This window comes from Hippoglossus hippoglossus, chromosome 16 (assembly GCF_009819705.1).
Source record: "Hippoglossus hippoglossus isolate fHipHip1 chromosome 16, fHipHip1.pri, whole genome shotgun sequence".
Classification (NCBI taxonomy): domain Eukaryota; kingdom Metazoa; phylum Chordata; class Actinopteri; order Pleuronectiformes; family Pleuronectidae; genus Hippoglossus; species Hippoglossus hippoglossus.
This window is the reverse complement of record NC_047166.1, coordinates 4,239,368-4,259,679: the sequence shown is the minus strand read 5'-3', so window position 1 is coordinate 4,259,679 and position 20,312 is coordinate 4,239,368. Positions and strand designations below refer to the sequence as shown.

The 20,312-nt window shown below is 42.1% G+C and overlaps 2 protein-coding genes across 2 annotated transcripts in view; both read right to left on the bottom strand.

The window, feature by feature from the left end:
• Positions 1-959: 959 nt before the first annotated feature.
• Positions 960-14,771, bottom strand: smg5 (SMG5 nonsense mediated mRNA decay factor). Its single transcript, XM_034610016.1, has 22 exons — positions 14,329-14,771; positions 13,928-14,026; positions 12,331-12,454; positions 11,743-11,899; positions 11,237-11,326; positions 10,799-10,888; positions 10,393-10,471; positions 10,185-10,310; positions 8,897-8,965; positions 8,254-8,480; positions 7,843-7,980; positions 5,990-6,919; positions 5,726-5,895; positions 5,560-5,635; positions 4,699-4,874; positions 3,923-4,081; positions 3,677-3,736; positions 3,204-3,363; positions 2,919-3,009; positions 2,759-2,833; positions 2,528-2,666; positions 960-2,360 (listed from the first exon to the last, which is right to left on the bottom strand). Exons 1-22 carry the CDS (start codon positions 14,391-14,393, stop codon positions 2,277-2,279), a joined length of 3,384 nt encoding a protein of 1,127 aa, XP_034465907.1. The 5' UTR covers positions 14,394-14,771; the 3' UTR covers positions 960-2,276.
• A 3,852-nt stretch (positions 14,772-18,623) lies between these two features.
• syngap1b (synaptic Ras GTPase activating protein 1b) overlaps positions 18,624-20,312 on the bottom strand; it is a 120,111-nt gene continuing 118,422 nt past the window's right edge. Inside the window, exon 24 of the mRNA XM_034610010.1 lies at positions 18,624-19,873. Coding sequence (XP_034465901.1) covers positions 19,753-19,873 — 121 coding nt within the window. The 3' untranslated portion in view covers positions 18,624-19,752. The remainder of the gene's footprint in view (positions 19,874-20,312) is intronic.

Sequence of the window (20,312 nt, the reverse complement as noted above, 5' to 3'; positions counted from 1 at the left end):
ATTAAATCTTTCAGGAAACAGTGAAAATCATCGCCCCAGTTTTTCCAATGGGACACATTTCAACAGTCCCAAAGATGATGAGTATTTCATCATGTAAAACACAGAAAAGGTGCAAATGTCGATTTATACAAGTACTGGGGTACGGATTTACTTACAGCACTACCAGACTATAGCATTATATAATATCACATTGTGTATTGTTGTCTTCTAATATATCATTTGCTGTATTGCACCTCCACCATTTCCCAGTTTGACTGCTTGATGTGCAGCAAATAGAGGATTCATCTGAAAATCAATTGATTAATCGTATTCTGTCTGGAGGTAAAATTATGATGTGACCCGTTAATCAGGTTTTTCCAACACTTCTGTTTTTGAGTTTTGAGAATAGAAAACTAGTAAATTATGATTTCTCATGTTGCCATAGTGATTGTCGTTGCTGTCTCCTGTCTTGTAAGGAAACTCATCAGTCAAATCCAACTCATACAGCTGAGGTAGGGATGTATTGATCATTTGCGTACTTTTCCCATAATGCAGCATCTTTTATTAAACAGTCCACATCTGTAAAACTCCACACCCCATTTGGTATAAACGGTAAATCCTGAAATACATCTTTGGGGTAATTATTCAGACATATTACTTTTTCTACTACACAAATATTTTAATGTTTCATTTCAATTCAAATTAAAACACATTTTCACTGTGAACTCTACTCATGTTCATAATAAAACCCTTATGTGTAATCTTCAGGAAATGGAAAGTTATGATTCTAGCATGTTTTAAAAACTTTTAATACATTATCACATCACCTGACTACAAACTATCATCACAGCTGAATAATTTGCTCTGGTCAGTTTATTGGGAAACAAGTGGACACACAGGCAGCTGCTTCCCTCCAGAGCCACAGGAACATCAAACCACCGGAGCTCAAGCAGCACAGAGAAACGATGAGCACAAAGAAGTCAGCATCTTATGAGTTTCTTTTTATTGTTCAATGCATGGCCACACACACATATACTGGTTTTAATTTTTGCACTGTGCATCATGGGACAGTCACTATGGAGATGGTGATGTAGATGAGATACATTTTAGGAGTTTACAGGGGTCCAAACACAACCCACATTCCTCAGGGAAAGTCAGCCGGCCCTCTCTCTTCTGAGTGTCCGTGATGACGAGCTACAACATGAAGCTCATCGGCTCCTCCCTCCCTCCCTCCTCCCTCCAACATGACACCGTGATAAATAAATCAGAATTCAACATTTCCTTCCTCCGATCTGACGAAAAACCGACCCTTTCAATTTCCCTTAAACATTCTTCCATACGTCGTTCAAATTTAGCTTACAAAAAGCAAAATAAACATCATTTGGGTACAAAAATAAAATCCAAATTAAAACCTTCGACAGGGCGGAGCCTGTCGTGTTTTTTTTATTCCTTTTCTCTTCTCATACAGAGATAGCACGATACATACATCACTGGTCACAAAGGTACACTGCAAAGAAAGAAAAATAACAAAAACTAATTATTTTTTAAAAAGCCACGTAGGAAAGAAACCGATTCCGAAGAAGTGTACGTCTGTCTTCCTCAACCTTTCCGGCCTTTGAGCTACGAGACCCCCGGTTTGTTTTTGACGGCTAGAGACCTCCTGTCAGGTGGACAGAGCGTGTATGTTCTCGAGCTCGAAGCCGACTTCATACAACCCCCGACTTTACGAAACGCAGCCCCGCCAGACTCGCACATTCATGACCCTGTTTCTCAAATACAGACTGAAGGGAAGGGGAGGAGGGAACAGAAATCCAAACCACTGCTCTAAATATCTATATGGATTCATCTGAGCGTGTGTTGATGTGTGTGCGCGCGGTTTCTCTCTCGACACGTATGTACTCGTTTGCTAACATATACAGTGTATTCCTGGTTAGGGTGTGAACCAGGGGCACTTCAAAGTTGTGTAGCATCCCCCCACTGTTTCCTCACCCCGGCCACTAGGGGTCGCTCTTTATGTTTAGGATTGGAAGTGGGAGATCTGCTGTTCTTTATCTTATCGCGCCGTTTCGCCCGCGTGTCTCTGTCGTATTATTTATTTTTTTACTCCACGGAATTTTCTTTTCCAGCTCTCTAAGCTTTGACTCTTTTCCTTCGATCCATCTTTCTTTTGTTGTTTTTTTTTTTCCTTTTGGAGACGCAGATACACACAGAGCAAAAGAGTGGGAGAGAGAGAGGGAGCGAGTGTTGTGATCGATTCAGCTGTTCGCAGCACCGACAGCTGCCCCCCCCATGACCTCTCAGCCGATCTCCTTCCACTGCCGGTAGAACTCCACGATGTTCTTCAGCTCCATGCCCGCCGAGCTCGCCGCCTGCACCGCCGCCTGAGAGAGCGAGAACACAAACAAACAATCAGATGCTACATCATAAACTTCGTTCTGAAGTACAATAACTTCCTGTAGTACTTTAAACTATCACAATGAGCACATCACTGCAGAAGCTGAAGTTTAAGTGTGTTGGGTTCGATGGTAGATGACCATGAGTGACTGACCTTCATGGCTGCGGACCGACTGCAAAGCTCTTCCACCTGCTGGCCGGTGAGAATGGTCACCATGCCGGCTGTATCTTCATCTCCGTTGTTCTGGGAGACTGTTAACTGACGACAGCTGTCCACCATCTTGTACAGATGCCTGCAAATATGGAGGAGGACCAGTCAAAGTCTGAATCATACAGTTAAAAGTGTTAGAAAACCAACAGGAGAGCGGCGAGCGAGGTTTTTTACCAGGCTTCCATGTCCTGCCGTTTCAGTTTGTCTCTTTCAAAACTTCGACCAGACTCCTTCTGGCAACGTATGTACCTGTAGAAAAGAACGACAATATAAGGGATTGTGTTCAACATATGACAAGAAACTGAGGTAAGAAGTGAGGAGCACAGATACGAACCTGTTGCCTTTGCGGAATTCAGACTCCAGGAAGCGGATCCCATCCCTCGCACCGGGATTTTCCTTCTTCAGTCGGTCAAGTCCATCAATTACTACAACACAGAAGAAGATTAAGTATCTGAGCAGACGTTCGTGAACAGGTCATTACATTCAAAGCTGGAACTATAAATGTTTGTTTAAATTGTGTTCTAATGTAGAAAACGTTCACGGCCACATCGTTACACACATGAAGCAAACCCCTCACCCTCTCCTGCTGCTCAGCACAGACAGGGGAGGAGTCACTGACCTGTCCGCGGGATGATGATTATGAAGCAGCCGCTGCCGGCCAGCTGTCGGATGAGGTTCAGGTGGTGGCAGAGAGCAGCTGCGTCTGGCACCAGGTACGGAGACATGGACGACTGGGCCTTGGGCTGCTGGAGGCTGCCCTCTAGCTGCGACACCTCCAACTACAAGGATCGGACAGAAATAAAAAAACTCAGCAGCCGATGATGGGTGATAAATGTGAGATATTTGAGGGTTCTGCTACAGCCTCTAACTTAAGTGAGATGGAGATGGATACTGGTTGGTTTACGGTGATGCCAGAAATAAAACATCACTTCTAGCAAACACAGAAATGTATATTGAATAAAATACAAGTTTTTCAATATCTCTCAAATGGGTGCTGAGTGTGATGACAGACACACAACTGTGCCTACGCTGTGTTACTGCTCAGTTTCAAATGGAAACCCAGAGGTGAACAAAGAGTGATGATGTATTAACCTGTAGTCGAAGCTGAGCCATGTCCCTCATTAAGCGATTTCGACGAGCCTCCTCCTCGGCCTGGACAAATCAAGATGAAGAACAGAAAGTCAACATCCAGTGTTCTTGCTTTAAACACAAGTAAAAACGTCTTTTGGTTCCAGGTCATTCATTAAACATCATGACAGTTATTTAAGTCAAAAGTTACATAACACATTTTTTTCAGTTGCAGGCCCCCTGCGGTGGCTCTGTTCAGACGTCACTCACCATTCGGAACTGGGCCTTTGCCTGTTGCACCAGATTGTCCTGCTCGGACTGGCTGATGCTGGTGAAGATTCCCGCCTCCGGGTTGAAGTGCAGCACGTTGCCCTGGAGATTTGTCAGGAAGTGGCCGAAGCTACGAATGCAACACACTCGCACGACACACTGGAGGAGAGAGACGGAAGAAAATGCTTTGAATATTTTCAGAACAGTTTGATTTTGTAGACAACAATTTTTATCTATTCTAGCAAAACAATTATAATCAGGGTTTCGACAAACAATTATTTCATCATCAATGTATTTGCAGAATCTTGATCGATAAATAAATGTATAAACTGTTTGGACTTAACGCACAAAGGTGATGTTAACAAACTGTTTATTTTTGTATGTCCATGAGACCAAAACCTAAAATATTTAGTTCACTATTACATAAGACAAAGAAAAGCAGCTTAAACGATTAACTGATGATGAAAATAGCTGTTAATTATCTGTTGATCCACTAATCACTGCACCTACAGCACCTAGTTGAGCCGATTCGATTAAATCTGTTGGAAATGTTAGTTGCAGAGGTCTTTTTACAGATTCAGCCCATTCCATGCTCTTCTATAATTTAATATGTGTTGCGATTATTTCACAAAACACTGGTTCACTGACAAAAGGCAACACAACAACCAAAGGTCCTGCATCATGTTTATATAACAAACTAACTAACACTAGAATTTTGTGTTTTGTTCGTTACCCGCGCAGAAAATCAATAAAAGCTGAATCCTGTGTGTTCTTACCTCCTGCAGGGGGCTGAGGGACGGGTTGCGGTGAGTAAAGTCGAGGCGACGGTGAGCGACGCTGAGCGCAGGCAGGTGTCGCAGAGCCAAGTCCTCGGGCAGCAGCAGACTCTGGACCAGCCCGGGCTGCTCACACTCACTTAACAGCTGTGTCACCTCTGCATTCAGACCAAGCTCTGTGAAACACACATGGAACGAGATTCAGAGGAAGAAATCACACGGGAGGAGAAATATTCAGTGTGAAAGCTGTAAAGTGAGTCAACAGAACAGGGATGAGATCAGAGATGTGAACACAACTAATACATAAACTAACAACTACTACATGAACAAATATATATAAAGAAATTAGTAAAGGTATAAACAAGGTAGAAAGTATCTGCACAGAGACACGATATTGTTTCAGGTCAAATCCTGACACGATATTAGTTTATCAAAATATTGAAACATGAAATTTACAGGGACAGTTTGACTGAACAAAGAAAGGTGTATTACACAGGTGAATGAAATTGCACCTGAGTTAATTAGTAATGCAATAAATAAGAATTTTTTATTAGTAGTTAAGTATACACACGTGTACAAGGATTTAAAAAATCACATTATTCCACTGAAACAGACCAAGTGTTTTATAAGAAAACCAGATAACAGAGATGTAATTCTATGACAGTTAATCAAATGTCTGAATTGGAGCAAAAAGCCAGACAGACAAATATAAAAAAAGAGATTCAGGATAGGGAAATGTTTTTTCAGTATCAACAATGCAAATATTTTAGTATTACGGACCCAGTGGGCTGAAATCTCAAAACCCTGACTGATGTTATGACAACATATAAATCTCCACAGAGCAGTGTACCAGGAACTCACCAGCCTCGAGCATCTTGCTGCCATCTGGAAGCAGGTTGAGCAGCACAGACAGTCGGTTCCACAGACTCTGAGAACTCTGCAGAGAAAACAGTGGATCACAGTTGGATAAATAAACAGCTGAGTCGCCGGAGATTCACGTTCAAAGCAGGAGGTGCTGCTCCCTTACCTGTGCACACATGAGGATAATATCAGTGTTGGTCCTCAGCCAGTCAATGAACACTTTCACCACTTGGATCAACCCCTGATTGGTCAAGATCTCCAGCTTCTCCAAGAGGGTTTTCTCGCTATGCACTGACGGAGCGCTGTGCTGGCTATCTTCTGAATCAGAGTCCAAGTCTGAGGGAAAAGGTGAAATGAAAATGTTGCTAAAAAATATCTTTCATTGGCACAGGAAAGCTGAAGGTTAAATGTACAATGAAAAGCCTGTTACCATGTTCATTGGTCCCGTTGGCAGTACCGGGGGTAATGTCACAGGGGGATTCTCCAGGAGGAGGAGGAGGTGGAGGAGTCTCTTGGGAGGGGGGAGCAGAAGCGTCAGTAGGGGTGGGATTACCCGAGGAAGATGAAGCTTGAGGCCTCAACAACATGTTGCTGAAGGTCGGTGCCAGACGGAAGCAGCGCTTGGACTGGAATAGTTGCGAGGACATGGCCTGGAGGTTACTGCTAATGCTGGAGTCACTGGGCAGGAGGGGCCCGTTGGTGGTTGGAGGAGTATCACCATCCCTGTCGCCTCCTTCTTCCTTGGGTTGCTCTTGGTCTTCCTCTTCCTCCTGGTGCTCCTGAGCCTGAGCCTCCAAGTTGTCTGCGCTCTCTGCGTCTTCAATGTCTTCCAAATCAGATCGAGACTCCTGGCTGTTCATGTCCGAGTCCGTCTCTACATCAAACGCCGTTCCTCCTTCCTCCTCCTCCTCTGAGCCGCTGCCCCAGCTCCCCTCCTCAACCTGGGGGGCTTTCTTAGCCTCCTTCCTAACAGTGGAAGAATTAAGGGGGGTTCCTGTCACGGTGCCACCTGATGAATCAGCACCGCCACCCTTCTCTTCTTCATCATCTTCTTCATCTTCGCTCTCAAAGCCTTCACTTAGGTCGCTCTCGTCCTCACCTCGAGTGTCCTTGCGTGCAACGCGGCGTCGGCGGAGTCGAGACAGACGAGTGTACTTCTTCTTCTGCCTCTGTTTGTCCTCTTCCGACTTGCGCTGTTCCTCCACGCTGCTTTCCTTTTTGGCACCGACCCTTTCACAGCCATCTGCATTTTTCGCCTCCTCCTCCTCTTCATCATCTTCTTGCTCCAGAGAGCCATTCTGCAGAGGCTTCTCCTCAGAGTGCTCCGTCGGCGGAGCTGCCAAATCTTTGTCCGGTTCATCTAGACAAAAAATAACATTTCACATATTTAAGATTTCATTTAGGTTGATTGTAAAAGACACCTCTCTATAACCTTTCTCTTCGAACAAGAAATTTAACATAACAAATCAAATGTTCTCAATTGGGTTATTCTTAAAAGAGCACGTCAGCCAGAGTCAATAAATATGTTCAACTTTAAATTGCTGTTGACAGCCACCTGAGCCAAGAACTGAGTGGGTAAAAACATTGTAATGAGATGGAAACTTCCCGTCCTGCTGCAGTTGTCCCAAAAGATTTCAAACCACAAAGAGCTGCACTTTAATCCTGAAAAGATGTTGCTGATGAGGAGGAATTGGGATTGATGCATTGATCTATGCAGGAGACACAGGCTGGGAGAATTCCTGTATTGTGCTGACTTGTGAGGATTTTCTTTTTAGAACTATCTTGTCGTTCAGCATTCCCACACCACTTAAACATCACCTTAAAATGACCTTTCAAGGACTTTCCAGATCAATATTTCCCTCAAACACAAGGGCCCAGAACAGGATGGTATGAGACACACATCAAGGTTGATTATAGTAACAACGCAATCATTTTTATGAGAACTACTTACATAATCTCTAGATTTTACAGTTACAGCAGTTTATTGCCGTCTTCAGACTTGAATGTTCGCACAATTAGGACTTTCACAAATGAAGAATGCAGCTGCGGCCAGATGTGCTTACACATGAATCTCCAAACCTTTTAGATGAGTGATGCAGAATGAAGGGTGAAGGACATAACGTATAAAACCTGCTACGGAGGTCACAAACTTTCCATGTTTTTCCATCTGTTTCCTGACACGTCTTTTTCATTTTTATACATTTGTATATTCTATTTGTTTTCTTTCAGGAGAAACCCCAGAGAAAGTCTGAAGCCTGTGCAGACAGAGTTTTCATCTCTCACCTGTGGCGTCAGTTTGAAGTGGAGGCACCTGGCTCTCCGCTTCCTCCAGTTCCGCCTGCAGCCGGATGTTCACGTGGTTCACCAGGTGGGAGAACAGGGCCAGAGTAAAAGCTATGGATGCGCTGTACTGCTTCGATCCTAATGACACAACATACCAACAACTGTTAGTACCCGGAAAATAAATGATTAAATGAATGTAGTTATCAAAATTCAAAGCTGTACTTCTTCAGATTTGTATTCCTAAATTGTTTCAGAACATGTTGCCTGTTGTCTACAGTGATTTAGCTTTGTTCATTTATATGCATTTATCTGTTTAATAAAACAGCATAAACTTATGACATTTTGTCCAGGAACTTCCCCACAGACATACTGAAAATATACAAATACTTTAATCAGTGAGCCAACACCAACCTCCCCTCTTCAGGCTGTGAACCACCATCAGACAAGTGACGACCATCTTGAAGACGAGGGTGTCAGGCAGCACCGGGCAGGAGCTGTCGGCGTGCTGCTGCTCCTCCTCTTCCTCGCTGAGGGAGTGGCGAGTGCCACCATGTGGTTGAGGCGGCAGGTAGAACAGCACCAGGTTGAAGTCCTCCAGCACCGACTGGCAGAGCGACGTCAGCTCCGTCTCCATCAGACTTCAGTGAGACAGATGAGGGGAAACAACACAGTGAGGCAATGAAGTAAACACAATTTAAACACAATTTAACAATGACTAATGTAAAGATTCAGGTTTAGGAGACAATATACAGAAGATTTACAAGGTTGTATTATGTGCTTATTTTTGCTTAATTTAGTAAGTTTTACAATATAAACTATTTACTTGGAATCACTATGTTGTGTCCATTCATGTGACAAGTCTGTTCCTACTTAACATATTCAAATATTTGACTTTCATTTCACTGGAACACCTTCTTTAAATACCAACAAAATGGTTAAAGATTAAAAATAGGCTCCCGTCCAAAGGTTTATTTCCACTTTGGACTTTGGTTCTAGAACAGAAGACAAACAGTGCAAGACGAGTGTAGAGACGAGTGACAGCGCAGACCCTCACCTGTTCTTGGGCTGCAGGAGGCTCTGGAGATACATGAAGCTCACCAGGAGACGCTTAATGTCTTTAGATCTGTGGAGAAAAAATTCAATTTTATAAACAATATATCTATCAATCAAATTTAGCACATTTTTTCTTGACCAAAGTAGAAAAAATACTATTTTGCAAATGTTGTTAAGAATGCTTTTAATTCAGGGGATTTCATTATTTGCTCTGGGCGTAATAGTAATCCAAATTCCTGATGGTAAATAAACTGTGGCATTAACCATTCGTCCCAGTGCAGCTTAATGAGTAATCCTACTCAAGTGTCACTGGAATGCTTTTGGACACCAGCATGGAAAAGCCACATGAGGAGAAAAAAAAGCATCTGTACTTCCAGAATCACAAAGCATCATCTGCTGAAATGTTTATTTGACACTATCCTTTTGTCTTTTGTTCCCACCGAGCCATTCCACATTCTCTCTTTAAACAAACTAATTTCCCCACAGGGATCGTCAATCATCTAATCCCATCTGCAGCAAGATTCTGCTTTATCCCATCAAAGGCTAGAGAGCCTTTGTGATTAAAAAAGGCGAGAACACAAGTCGGTAATTACATAAGGCCCCAGATATCAACTGGGACTAGATTAAAAATTACTCTGGGGTGTCAGAACAGTGAAGTCAGGATATTCTGTTTATTTCAGACTGATCATCAGAGATTCCACTGCTGACCAGGGAGGGCTCATAATTTAAGGATGCCCATTATTCTGGAAATCGAATTTCATTTGTTTCAAACACATTTGGGCTGAGTGGGTTTACCATCAACCAAAATACAAGGGAGAGCATTTAATGAAGGCAACAAAAACAACAAACTCTATCACTTTAAAAAATAGACTCAGGGAAATTCACGATTTGTACGGCCCTGTTCAGACCTGGGATTAACATGCGTCCAGAGACGTCGGATCACGAGTGCACAGTGTTAAGTTTGTCTGTTCACACTTGACGTTAAAATGCATCCGGAATGTGTCACCTGTGACACCTTGTGATCGCTTCCCCACTCTATATGCAAATAAACATGTACGTCATTTTGGTTCCTGACAACCAAATTATGTTTATACTCAGTCTGAGTTTACAGATGTGTCCAACGCCACTGTGTGTGTGTGTGTTTGTGTATATGCGTCTGCACTGAGAAGCGTAGAAATACATTTGATTCGTTGTGAACTGTAGCGAGTCAGAGGACTTCAGCCGAGTGGGCGGCCCTTCATACCTAACACATTTCAGACCTAGTCAGAAATCCTGTTAATCCTCCTCACCTTTGCCGAGATGGAGACAGCTTCTTCATTTCTTGCTTCTTCACTTGATGGTACATCTTGGCAGCTTTGTCAAACAGGCGCTTCAGGTTGCCATAGGCGCCCTCGAAGGGGGCTTCTGATTGGATGCTAAAGCACACAAAAAATGTCTGTTAGGACAAATTTGGTAAATTTCTAATATGACTTGTAATGGCAAATAAACATTCTTCACCAGCGTAGGTAGTAGTAGGTCGCTTCAACGTTGTAGAACTTGCTCCCTGCCAGTGTTCCCAGTTGATTAAAAGGCATTCCTTTAGAAAGGTGGGCGAAGAAACACATTAACATGTATTTTAGAGTTACCTGAAGTGGACTGAGAATTACTGGATAATGCTCACATGTCAATCTGTAAAAAAATTTCAAACTATTCCTTTAAGTTGCTTTGAAAAAACGTATGTATCTGCAAAACATATTTGCAACATTAAACATCACATACTTCCAGTTATGTAAACATTATGGAAATTGATTTACGTCCTTTCTTTCTTTACAGAACAATTGAATTTAGCATGTTTGCTTTGTATTATTATTGTAGTGTGTGTGATTAGTGCAGTGTTCAGAGGTTTTATATTACAGTCACTCACCCACATGTGGCATGACAGACAGGGCCTGATGGTAAAACCTCTCTGCCAGCTGCTCAGCCTCCACTCCGGCAAGCTCATTCTGGTAACGGGCTGCAGAGCAAAGAACATTACAAAGTTAAAAAAAACTAACAAAAAATAGATTTTAGGAGGAACACTTTGTTTTATATGGGTGAAAAATAACTATTTCTGAAATGTTCATGCATAGAAATGCAGATAGCTGACACAATTTTCACTCCAGCAATGTTCAGTTCAATAATGTATAATTAAAATACCAATATCTCTGTATCTCATAAGTCTAAACAGCCGCCTGCCAGTTATACCGAAGCCAAAACTTCCCACGCTGAATGACAGACATGCTGTCTCACAACTCTACAAGCTGGCGGGAGAGAGAGAGAGGGAGAGAGGAGTTCACTGCATATTTTATTATCTTGTTATTACCTAAATCTCCGAGGTAGACCAGACAGCGATGACAGGCCATCTGTGCCCATTCCATCTCCTTGGGGGTGGCTGACACTGGCTTCTTTCGACCTGCGAGGAACAATCACACAAAGCATTTTTAGTTTTACATTTCATTTAGTTGAGGCACTTATCTAGAATGACTTGGAGTTATGCAAGAACAGAACACGGTTAAATTCCAGCAAAGCAACAGAAGAGTCTAAATGTTTGACACAGAATCCATATGTTAATAGAGATTACTTTTCTGTTTTAAGTGACCAAGAAGAAACTATTTGTTATATTTTATCTGGGCACAAAGAAGCAGTCAAATGAGATATCTTCAGTAACCAAAGCTTATTCCGTGACCAAGATTTGAACAAGCAGACAGCCTGTTCCATACATGTGAATGCTACACATCCGTCTAACAAACATTAAGTAAGTGATTAGATAATTAGATGCGGCTCGTCTGTTCTATATCTGTGCAAGAATCTGTGTTTTGCTCATCTTACCGATGAGCGGATCTGTGACGTGGGTCCAGTCGATGCACTCCTGCAGCTCCAGCTGGTAGTGGGACTGGATGTAGAGCAGCAGGTGTTGGTAGAAACCCACGCCGGCGATCAGGTGCGTACGGTACGCACACTCCAAAGCACTGCGACTATGGATGTGCTACAGCAAAGAGAAGAGAAAGACAAACGAAAATATTAAAGGTGTGACCAGCACGCACAGCTTAGGCAGACTTTTGTAGTTTAATGTGTATAAAAAAGGAACAAGCACGTGGAAAATGTAAATATACTCTACATGTGTAAAAAGTGTATTTTTATAAACAACAAATCTGCTGAGAAATGATTTAACTACATTTCATAATAGTATAAATGTCCAATAGCAGAGAAAATTGCAATTTTTTTGGAACATTAGTTTTTCTCTGAGTGAACCCATGCATAACATGTACACAGTCTTGGTACTTTGTGAAGCACTTTACAGTCCAGTGACCAGAAAATGGCAGATGTCATGTTAGAGTTGACCTTTAAGTTGAAGACAGGGTGTCAAGCCAGCTAACAAGCACTAAAGCCATTTTCCACAGCTGCAGCAGCACTCACCTTCTTGTTGGTCTTGATGACCTGGATGACCTCGTAGTAGACCTTCCTCCAGAGCAGCTCCTCAGCCTTACGGCCGTAGTCGACGGGATGGAGAAACATCAGTTTTACACAAAGCTCCCTCAGCCTAAAAAAAACCAACCACACAGAAACACAGATTCACACGTTTGAGTTCGGGAGGAAGTTGGATCACCGGTTGGACAAGTGGACCAATGAGTCAACCGAGTGTCACACAAAGAGGCGGGGCTCCGCGGGAACAGAAAAACAGGATTCAGGATTTTTCTGATGCTGGTCTCACGTTCTCATGTGTGATAATTGTACGCTTTTGACTTTAATACTGTAAAATGACAGTGGAGAACACATACACACAGTTGACAGTTTACCAGGTACAACCAGCTGTTCTCCAATGCCAGAGAGGATAATAAAAAAAACGTGATAATACCATCAGCCTCATCTTGGTCTGAGGTGCGAGTATGACCACAGCTCTCACTAAACTGTCTTGGAGGGATCTGAATACTGATGGATAAACCCTTTAAATACTGGTGTTAAATCATCCCATAGAGCTTGGGGTGATGTTTTAAAAACGTTATATTTGCGCAACAATCCAAAACACAAAGATATTCCGTGTACTGTATATGACAAAGAAGAGAAAAAGGAGAAAATATTGTAGAAGATGGAACTAGCAGATGTTCTGCATCTTTTTTAGTAGCTGCTCTTAAGTAATCAGTCTAACTGATGAATCTGCTGATTGAATAAACTCCACGTCTTGCAGTCTTGACCTGACTGCAGGGCCATCAAGTAAATTGAAGACTGTAGATGTAGGCTGAAATGTACAATGCTACACAGTTATTAAGCAGGATGAGACACTATCTCCTGTTTCTGTCTGCTTCTCTAATTTACGTGATACTTCCTCTTTCTGTGCTTTCTCTTTCTTTGTTCTATTGCACTTCTGTCCGTCCTGGGAGAGGATCCCTCACATGTGGCTCTCTCTTGAGGTTTCTACGCTTCCCCTGTTAACTGGGTTTTCTTTTGGCGGTTTGTCCTTCCTCTTGTTGAGGGACCGAGAACTTTGCACCTTGTTAAGCCCTGTCAGACAAACTGTTGATGATGAATGAATTCAACTGGTTTCTGAAGCAGCAAAACAGGGTATGTGGGTATGTAGGTATCTGAGGATTAACCTTTCCAAGTCAAAAAGAGACAGAGCTTGGGAAACGGGTTCAATACATCATCAGAATACCCGTCTGTGTTTCTAAAGGACCTTCTAGGTTTCTCAAACATCTCCGGTTAAAGGTTCAGTGTGTAGAAATTGAGTGATATCTAGTGTTGAAGTTGCATGTTGCTGCTGAATACCCTTTTACCTGAGGGGTACGTGTGAGAAGGGGGAGAACCTGTGGAAACCTTCAGTTGTCATAAAAGCTCAAAAAGGCGTTTACTTTGTCCAGTGGGTCACAAACTGGGGTTGGATTTGAAGTGGACACACAACAAGATCACAGACACACAGGCAATAGACCAACTCCACATTAGTGAGCCACTGGGATTTGAGGAGACTGATGCAGATGTGCAGGGGACAGATGTTTCTCATGCACGCTGCTGGACGTACTTGTTGCGAAGGCTGATGTTCTCCGGCTTGAAGACCTCTCTGTAGGACGCTTTGCTGCCGATGATCACATCCAGTTTGTGCACAGACTCCACCACAGCCCTGGGCAACACACAGGGGCATTAGCATAGTGACAATGCTAAACATTTACAGGTTGACAGAAAAGGGACGTCAGGCGCGAGCAGCCACATGCAGTTCAGTTTCATTTCTCCAGAACAAAGACAGCAGCGGCTGGTGGAGATAATTAACCCACATTACAGCGGCAGTGACCCGCTAACCTGCCGCAGAACCGAGGAGGAAGCGGAGGGCTTCCTTTAATAGCAAAGCGCCGAGTTAGCTAGCACAATAACGTCCAATTAGCACCTTGGCTAGCTTTGGCCAAAAAAACGGCCTCGCCAACTTACCTGTAAAGCCGCTTGATGAGAAGGACCTTCGCCTCTGGCTCGCTGTCCTGTCCCGGTCCACTCATGTTCGCGGGTGTCCGGTAGTTTGTCCCCTCGCTCCGGCGCCTGTTCGCCGCGTCCTCCCGCCCTCCGCACTCCCACTTGTCGCGGCCACTCGGGTTCGGCTCCCCCCGGCAGTGACAACCGTGTTGATAGCCGGCTAGCTGCTAGCTACCCGGGCAGCGTTAGCTTCCCTCCCCTTCCCTGCGAGTCTCGTTTCGGTTCTCGTGTCCTTTGGCAAGACCCCCCTCTACCCATCCGCTCCGGGGCCCGGGTTGGAGGGGGTGCCGGGTAACTGAGGCTCCTCCCGGTCAGCTGAAGCGCTCCGAGATGCTCCTTGTGTTGTTCCCCGAACCAGCCATTGCTACGAAGGCGGCCATTACTCCTCTCAGGCAGCGACCGCCTGGATATCGCGAGATTTCAGAGCAGTTACGAAAATAAAACCGGAGGTCGTCAGTGGGAAATAAGACTCATTTAATAATAATAATAATAATAATAATAATAATAATAATAATAATAATAATAAAATTAATGAAGATAAGATTGGACATAAAACTAATTTAATAATAATAATAAATTAATTAAATAAAAATAAATTAAGACAAGATGGTAAATAAAACAAGTTTAATAATAATGAAAATAAAAGTAAATTTAACACAAGATGGGAAATAGAACCAGCTTAATAATAAGGAAATAAAAATACATTAAATTCAATGAGAAATAAAAGTCACTTCATGATGATAACAAATAAGATCAAAACAAATTAATGTAAGATGGGAAATTGAAGTCGCTTAATATAATAACAAATAAGATGAAATTAATTAACACAAGATGGGGATTAAAAGTTGATAATTCTAATGACAATAAATACATTTAAAATGGGAACATTTACTGCAACTGAAAAAGTATCATTACAATAAAAAGGAAATACAATAAAAAACATAATAAGTAAAATACAATATCTTTACATACTTTGCCTTTAACCAGGGTAGTGAGAGATGTGCTCTTGAAGGCAAAAAGTTAATAAGCCAATCTGCAAAACCAGTACTTTTACTTTCGATACTATCTATACACTGAAAAGATAGTAAAACTCTAGTTTGTTCCGTAGATGAGTTAAGAAAGGCAGAGGGTTGATGATTGATTGTGACCGAATTATGTTTACCAAGAAGAATTGCAGGTCTCTGTGCACAATGACCACGTTCACCATAAACTCTGTTGATGTAATTCCTCTTGTTTGCCAATAGAGGTCTACAAAGATCATAGATTATTTAATTCCACCACAAAAGCAATGTCTGAATCACAGAGAGAGAAAAAGGCTTTTTGAGTGATGCTCGCTTCCATAATTTAATGTATTTTTATCTCCTGACTTTGGAAACTGGAGATTGTCATGTCACGTGTAATCCTGTGATTATTTTTAGCACGTTGTCCATCATTTGACATGGCAACTGAAAACATTATTGTTAATTTGATTGTGACATGAAGTGTAACCAATTATATGTGTGTGTATGATGCTTGGTGGTGGCTGAGGTGGAACCCACAGCTCAGTTTGTTCCTCTTACGCAGCACGAATTACCCCATTGCTCCTCCACTGAGTTCTTTCTTTTTTTTTTTTGCTCTGTCCAAACGCAGAAGTTGCCAACCCACTGAGGAACTGCAAGCGATTAAGTGTAGGAGGATGAGGATAATTACAAGCTTGCTCTATTCTGTTCAATCCCCCAGCTCCCTGCGGATCCTGCCTGCCATCCTCACAGTCGGCAGCTCAGCCGGGGAGAGAGGGAGGAAATGATCTGCTCAGGAGAAGAGTCACAGACCTGACATGCAGAGGAAATGTGGACGGCCCAGATGAGCAAACAATGTGATGCATACATACCTGTGATTTGAGTGAATGGGCGAGTAGGTTTAGGAAATGAATGAAACACTGGAAGAACAACACTCATGTAGAATACATCATTTGTTTTCACTGTGAATTCAACAATAAGGTTCATAGTTTTTAACTTAAATATGATTTAGTTTATTGTACAATTCACGATGCATGCTTTGAGCCTGATATGTTGTGTGATTCCAAAACAATTCGTCAATTAATCGGTGAGTTAATTGACTAATGGTTCGGTGAGTGAACGTGTTTGTCTGACTTTGATGTAAAAACTAATATTTTTGGATATTTTATACTGTTTATCAGAGAAAAGCTGCTACTTAAAATGTCACTGTGGTTTTATTTGTATCCCACTTTAGGCTAGAAAATTGCATTGATGATTGACAAATTAATGAATTGGTGATGATGCAAATATTCTTAAGAGGAAAGGACCAAATATTACTTCCAGTAAAGTCAGCCATGTTTCTCACTTATTTTAATGGCGAGTCTGGCAATAATCTTCTATACCTCCTTTTGTCAACAAATTCCATGAAAGCCCAAATCCTGCTCTTAGTAGTAGCTCAATATTTAGTCTTTAGGTTCCTACTTAAAATGTAAATGTTTTAAAGTGTGTAAATATACTGCATGTTTTCGTTTTCATAAAATACTACAAAACATCTAGATAAACTACAGCAAATTCATCCAAATGAATGAACATGTCAGCACAGTCATTAATATGTTTTTGATACAATAAGTCAAATGAGCTAAGTTCAGTGTTGTTATGGTGTTTTCATGGGATTTGATCATAATAAGGAAAACTATCACCACACTAACCCTTTAATCTGACGTGGATGGATGAGAGCTGTCCGAGTTAGTGCAGGAACAAAACACACACATTTCCAAGTTAAGAATTTAATTATTTGTTTATTTAATAATTTATTTACGTTTCTCTATCTCCAGATTCACCCACCCGAAAAATATAAATTTCCGGTGTATCCCCCCCCCCCCCCCCCAAAAAAAAAAAGAAAAGAAAGAAAAAGAAAGAAAGAAAAGGAACAATGGCATCTTCATCAACCGCATCAAAAGAATCAATCAACAAAATCAAAGTGGCAATAATTATTATCATTATTACAATAATAATTCAATGATCAGAATATCCACATTCATAACAAATCCATATACAACTGCAATACACTCTTCAACACCACTCTTCCATTAATATACACAAAATCCCCAAATGTCTGTCCTGTCAAAACAACAATAGAGGAGTTTCTCGGGGAGGGGGGGCTATGGCTTGTCAAGGGGGTATGAAGATGAGTGACCAGTGCAGTTATGGATCTAAGGTTAGTAAGAGTATAAGGGGGGGAGGCACACTGATTTAGTAAGGACCTATACAAAAACAAGCAATGTTAAGTAATGACAGAATACTTTCACGGAGGAGTTTGCCAGTCTAACCGCTTCTCAGCAAAAGGCCAGAAGGCTCCATGAGAGGCAGAATTTGGGGAACAAAATTTCAAGAAATATATAAGGGTTGTCGGAATAAATATATAACTCTGAATGACAACCGCTGAAAACATATACCATAGGAACCTAAAGTGAAAGTCAGATACGCATGAACTCAAAAAACAGGTTATTTTTCCAAAGAAATGCAGATGGAGGTTTTTCCGGAAAGAAAACAAAAAACAAAAAAAATTGTCTTAAGTCTATGTATGTACAAACATTGCTTGGTCACCCAAAATCTACTTAGAAAAGCTTTTTAGTCGATCAGAAAATGAGTGCAAGCTTAAGATTAATGTGAGTTACTTCTTGTATGAGAGCTTCAAGAACGCAGCTGTAAGTGACAGACCTGGCTGATACTCTACGTCTGCACACAAAGTGCCTCTGATAGCTGTCAGTACATTTAAAAACCTTTCCATGCCTCAGTATTGGTAACTTGAGAAGACCTATTCATAGAAAGAGAGAGAAACATTAGAGGAAAAAATAACTGTACACTCTGCATATACAAACAAACTGTATATGTACATGGACATACTATATATACACATTTACCCGGTATATACACAAAGATTTAGCCAGTACACACACTTATATACAAACACATTCACTCGTTTCAGAAGGACCTCTAACATATCTCTCTCTCTGTCCTCGTTTCAGTCATAAATGGGAGTGGCAGGGATTTCAACTCAGCTTGGTGTCAGTGGAGTCCGTCTGTAGAAATAACAGCGATTCGCTCGCCTGCAGAAAATTGTGGCCGCACTGAAACCAAGAGTTCATCCGCCGCTCGTTCAAAGCCTCGACAGGCAGAGGGTCGAAGTGGAGCACAAAATACCTGTGAGAACGTCCACATCCAACCGCTTTCGCATCGTCCGTAAAATGGAGAGCTCCATGGCGATTATTTGGGGGGAGGGGGGGGGGGGGAGGACGGGGGGAAAGGTCATCCGCATTTTGTTTGTGTTTTGAATGATTATACCCAAGAGGAAGGAGGGCACAGGTCACAGCAGCGTGCCAACTGTGGTAAGGGGAGTAGGCAAAACACAAGTTTGTCCCTTTTTGTCGCAGTCCATCAGGGCAACGATTCACTTCTCCACAAGATTGTCTCAGTAAGAAAACTCGGTTCATATAAAATGGATTATTCATGAGCTTCCGTTAGATAGAGGCGTCTATCTATATCAAGAAATAAATATCTGCTCCTGAAGGTTTCTGATGAGGATGTTGTTCTTTTACACTATTGTAAGAATAAGCAGTATCATAGAAATATAAATAATAAACATTCTGTCCGGTTTCTTCACTGGAAGCCAGAGCTTTGTTTCTGAAGCAGATTCACGTGTTGTATTAGGCTGTGCATATTTAGTTTCCTTTAAAAGTCAAAGTCTGAAAGAGATTCAAACGGAAGAGCTATAAACTATGGAGTAAAGACACAAGTCAAGTGTGTTTCAAAAAGGAGTAAGAAGGAAGTGGTTAAATAATGCTTTGAGAATCCTAGATAGATAAAGAGTGAGCAGATGAAGAGGAATCAAAGGGTAATTTGAAAAGACTACGAAAGAGAGAGAGAGAGAGAGAGAGAGAAAGAGAGAAAGAGAGAGAGAGAGGGGGAAATAAATGCTTTGAAAGTATATCAGCTTTGACTGAAATTTCAAGAGAAGTCAAGCACCGTTGAAATACATCTTACCCCACAAAACATCTCCCCTCTCTCTCATTTTGAGCATCGCGCCCTCCTTGGTCTTTGTGTTCCTCCGCTCTGCCGACTGATCGGACTGCATAGCTGTTCTTTGCATGCTCGGCAGGCCGCCGAAAGCCAAATACATGTCCGGCCTGCCTTTTAAAAGTAAAACGTAGATCCAATCACAAGGCGTCAGACACACTTTAAAAAAAAAAAAATCCTGTCATCAAATCAGAGAGAGAGGGCCCAGGTAAAGTGGAAGAGAAAAAAAAAAAAAAAAAAGGACCCCAGCATTTCCTTACATGGTCCGCTGGGGCTCTGCACCATCCTTTGAGCAAAGAGACTGGGACCAATGCCCCAAGTTCTCCCTTTGTCAGCCAATCGCGTCACGAGAGAGGGCTCTGGACATTTGGCCATGCCACCCTGTGGACTGCCGATGGCGCATCAGCCAATTAGGTTCCACATTGTCCTCCACCATGAAGCTTTGAGAGTGGCTAGGGGGGAGAAGGAAAAAGGGAAACAGAGAGAGAGAAGAAACGGAGGAGGGTGCTTGATCAGGTGCTATTGAAGCATAGCTATTGACCGAGTGTCTGCGCGGTGGCAGTCTTTCCAAAGCTGGACTAGTCTCTGCGCTAAAGTTTTGTGTGTTGAGCTCTGAGGCAACTGCTTGTTTACCTGAGTCACTGAGGTATTTTCACAGCAATGATAATTTCTCAATCGGCTCTGAGAAGACTGGATGTTCAAACCTATAGCCCGCTTTGGATCCCACGTGAATCAGACTCATGAGAGACAAAGTAGCCTTACAAGCTGTCTGAATACGAGACAATCTGTTCATTGACTATAAATATGAATCTAATCTAAAATAATCTACCAGCTCTTGACTATGAACTATTAGCTTTGGCCATTTCGATCTCGGACTCTGCAAAGTGAGTC

What these genes read in the sequence shown, in the direction of transcription:
- smg5 (XM_034610016.1), bottom strand. Translation starts at nt 14,393, where the DNA reads ATGAGTGGACCGGGACAGGACAGCGAGCCAGAGGCGAAGGTCCTTCTC. An exon ending in CGTCACAGATCCGCTCATCG is followed by an intron (nt 11,327 to 11,742) that starts GTAAGATGAGCA and finishes TGTTCCTCGCAG; the next exon opens with GTCGAAAGAAGCCAGTGTCA. An exon ending in GTCGGTCCGCAGCCATGAAG is followed by an intron (nt 2,361 to 2,527) that starts GTCAGTCACTCA and finishes TCGCTCTCTCAG; the next exon opens with GCGGCGGTGCAGGCGGCGAG.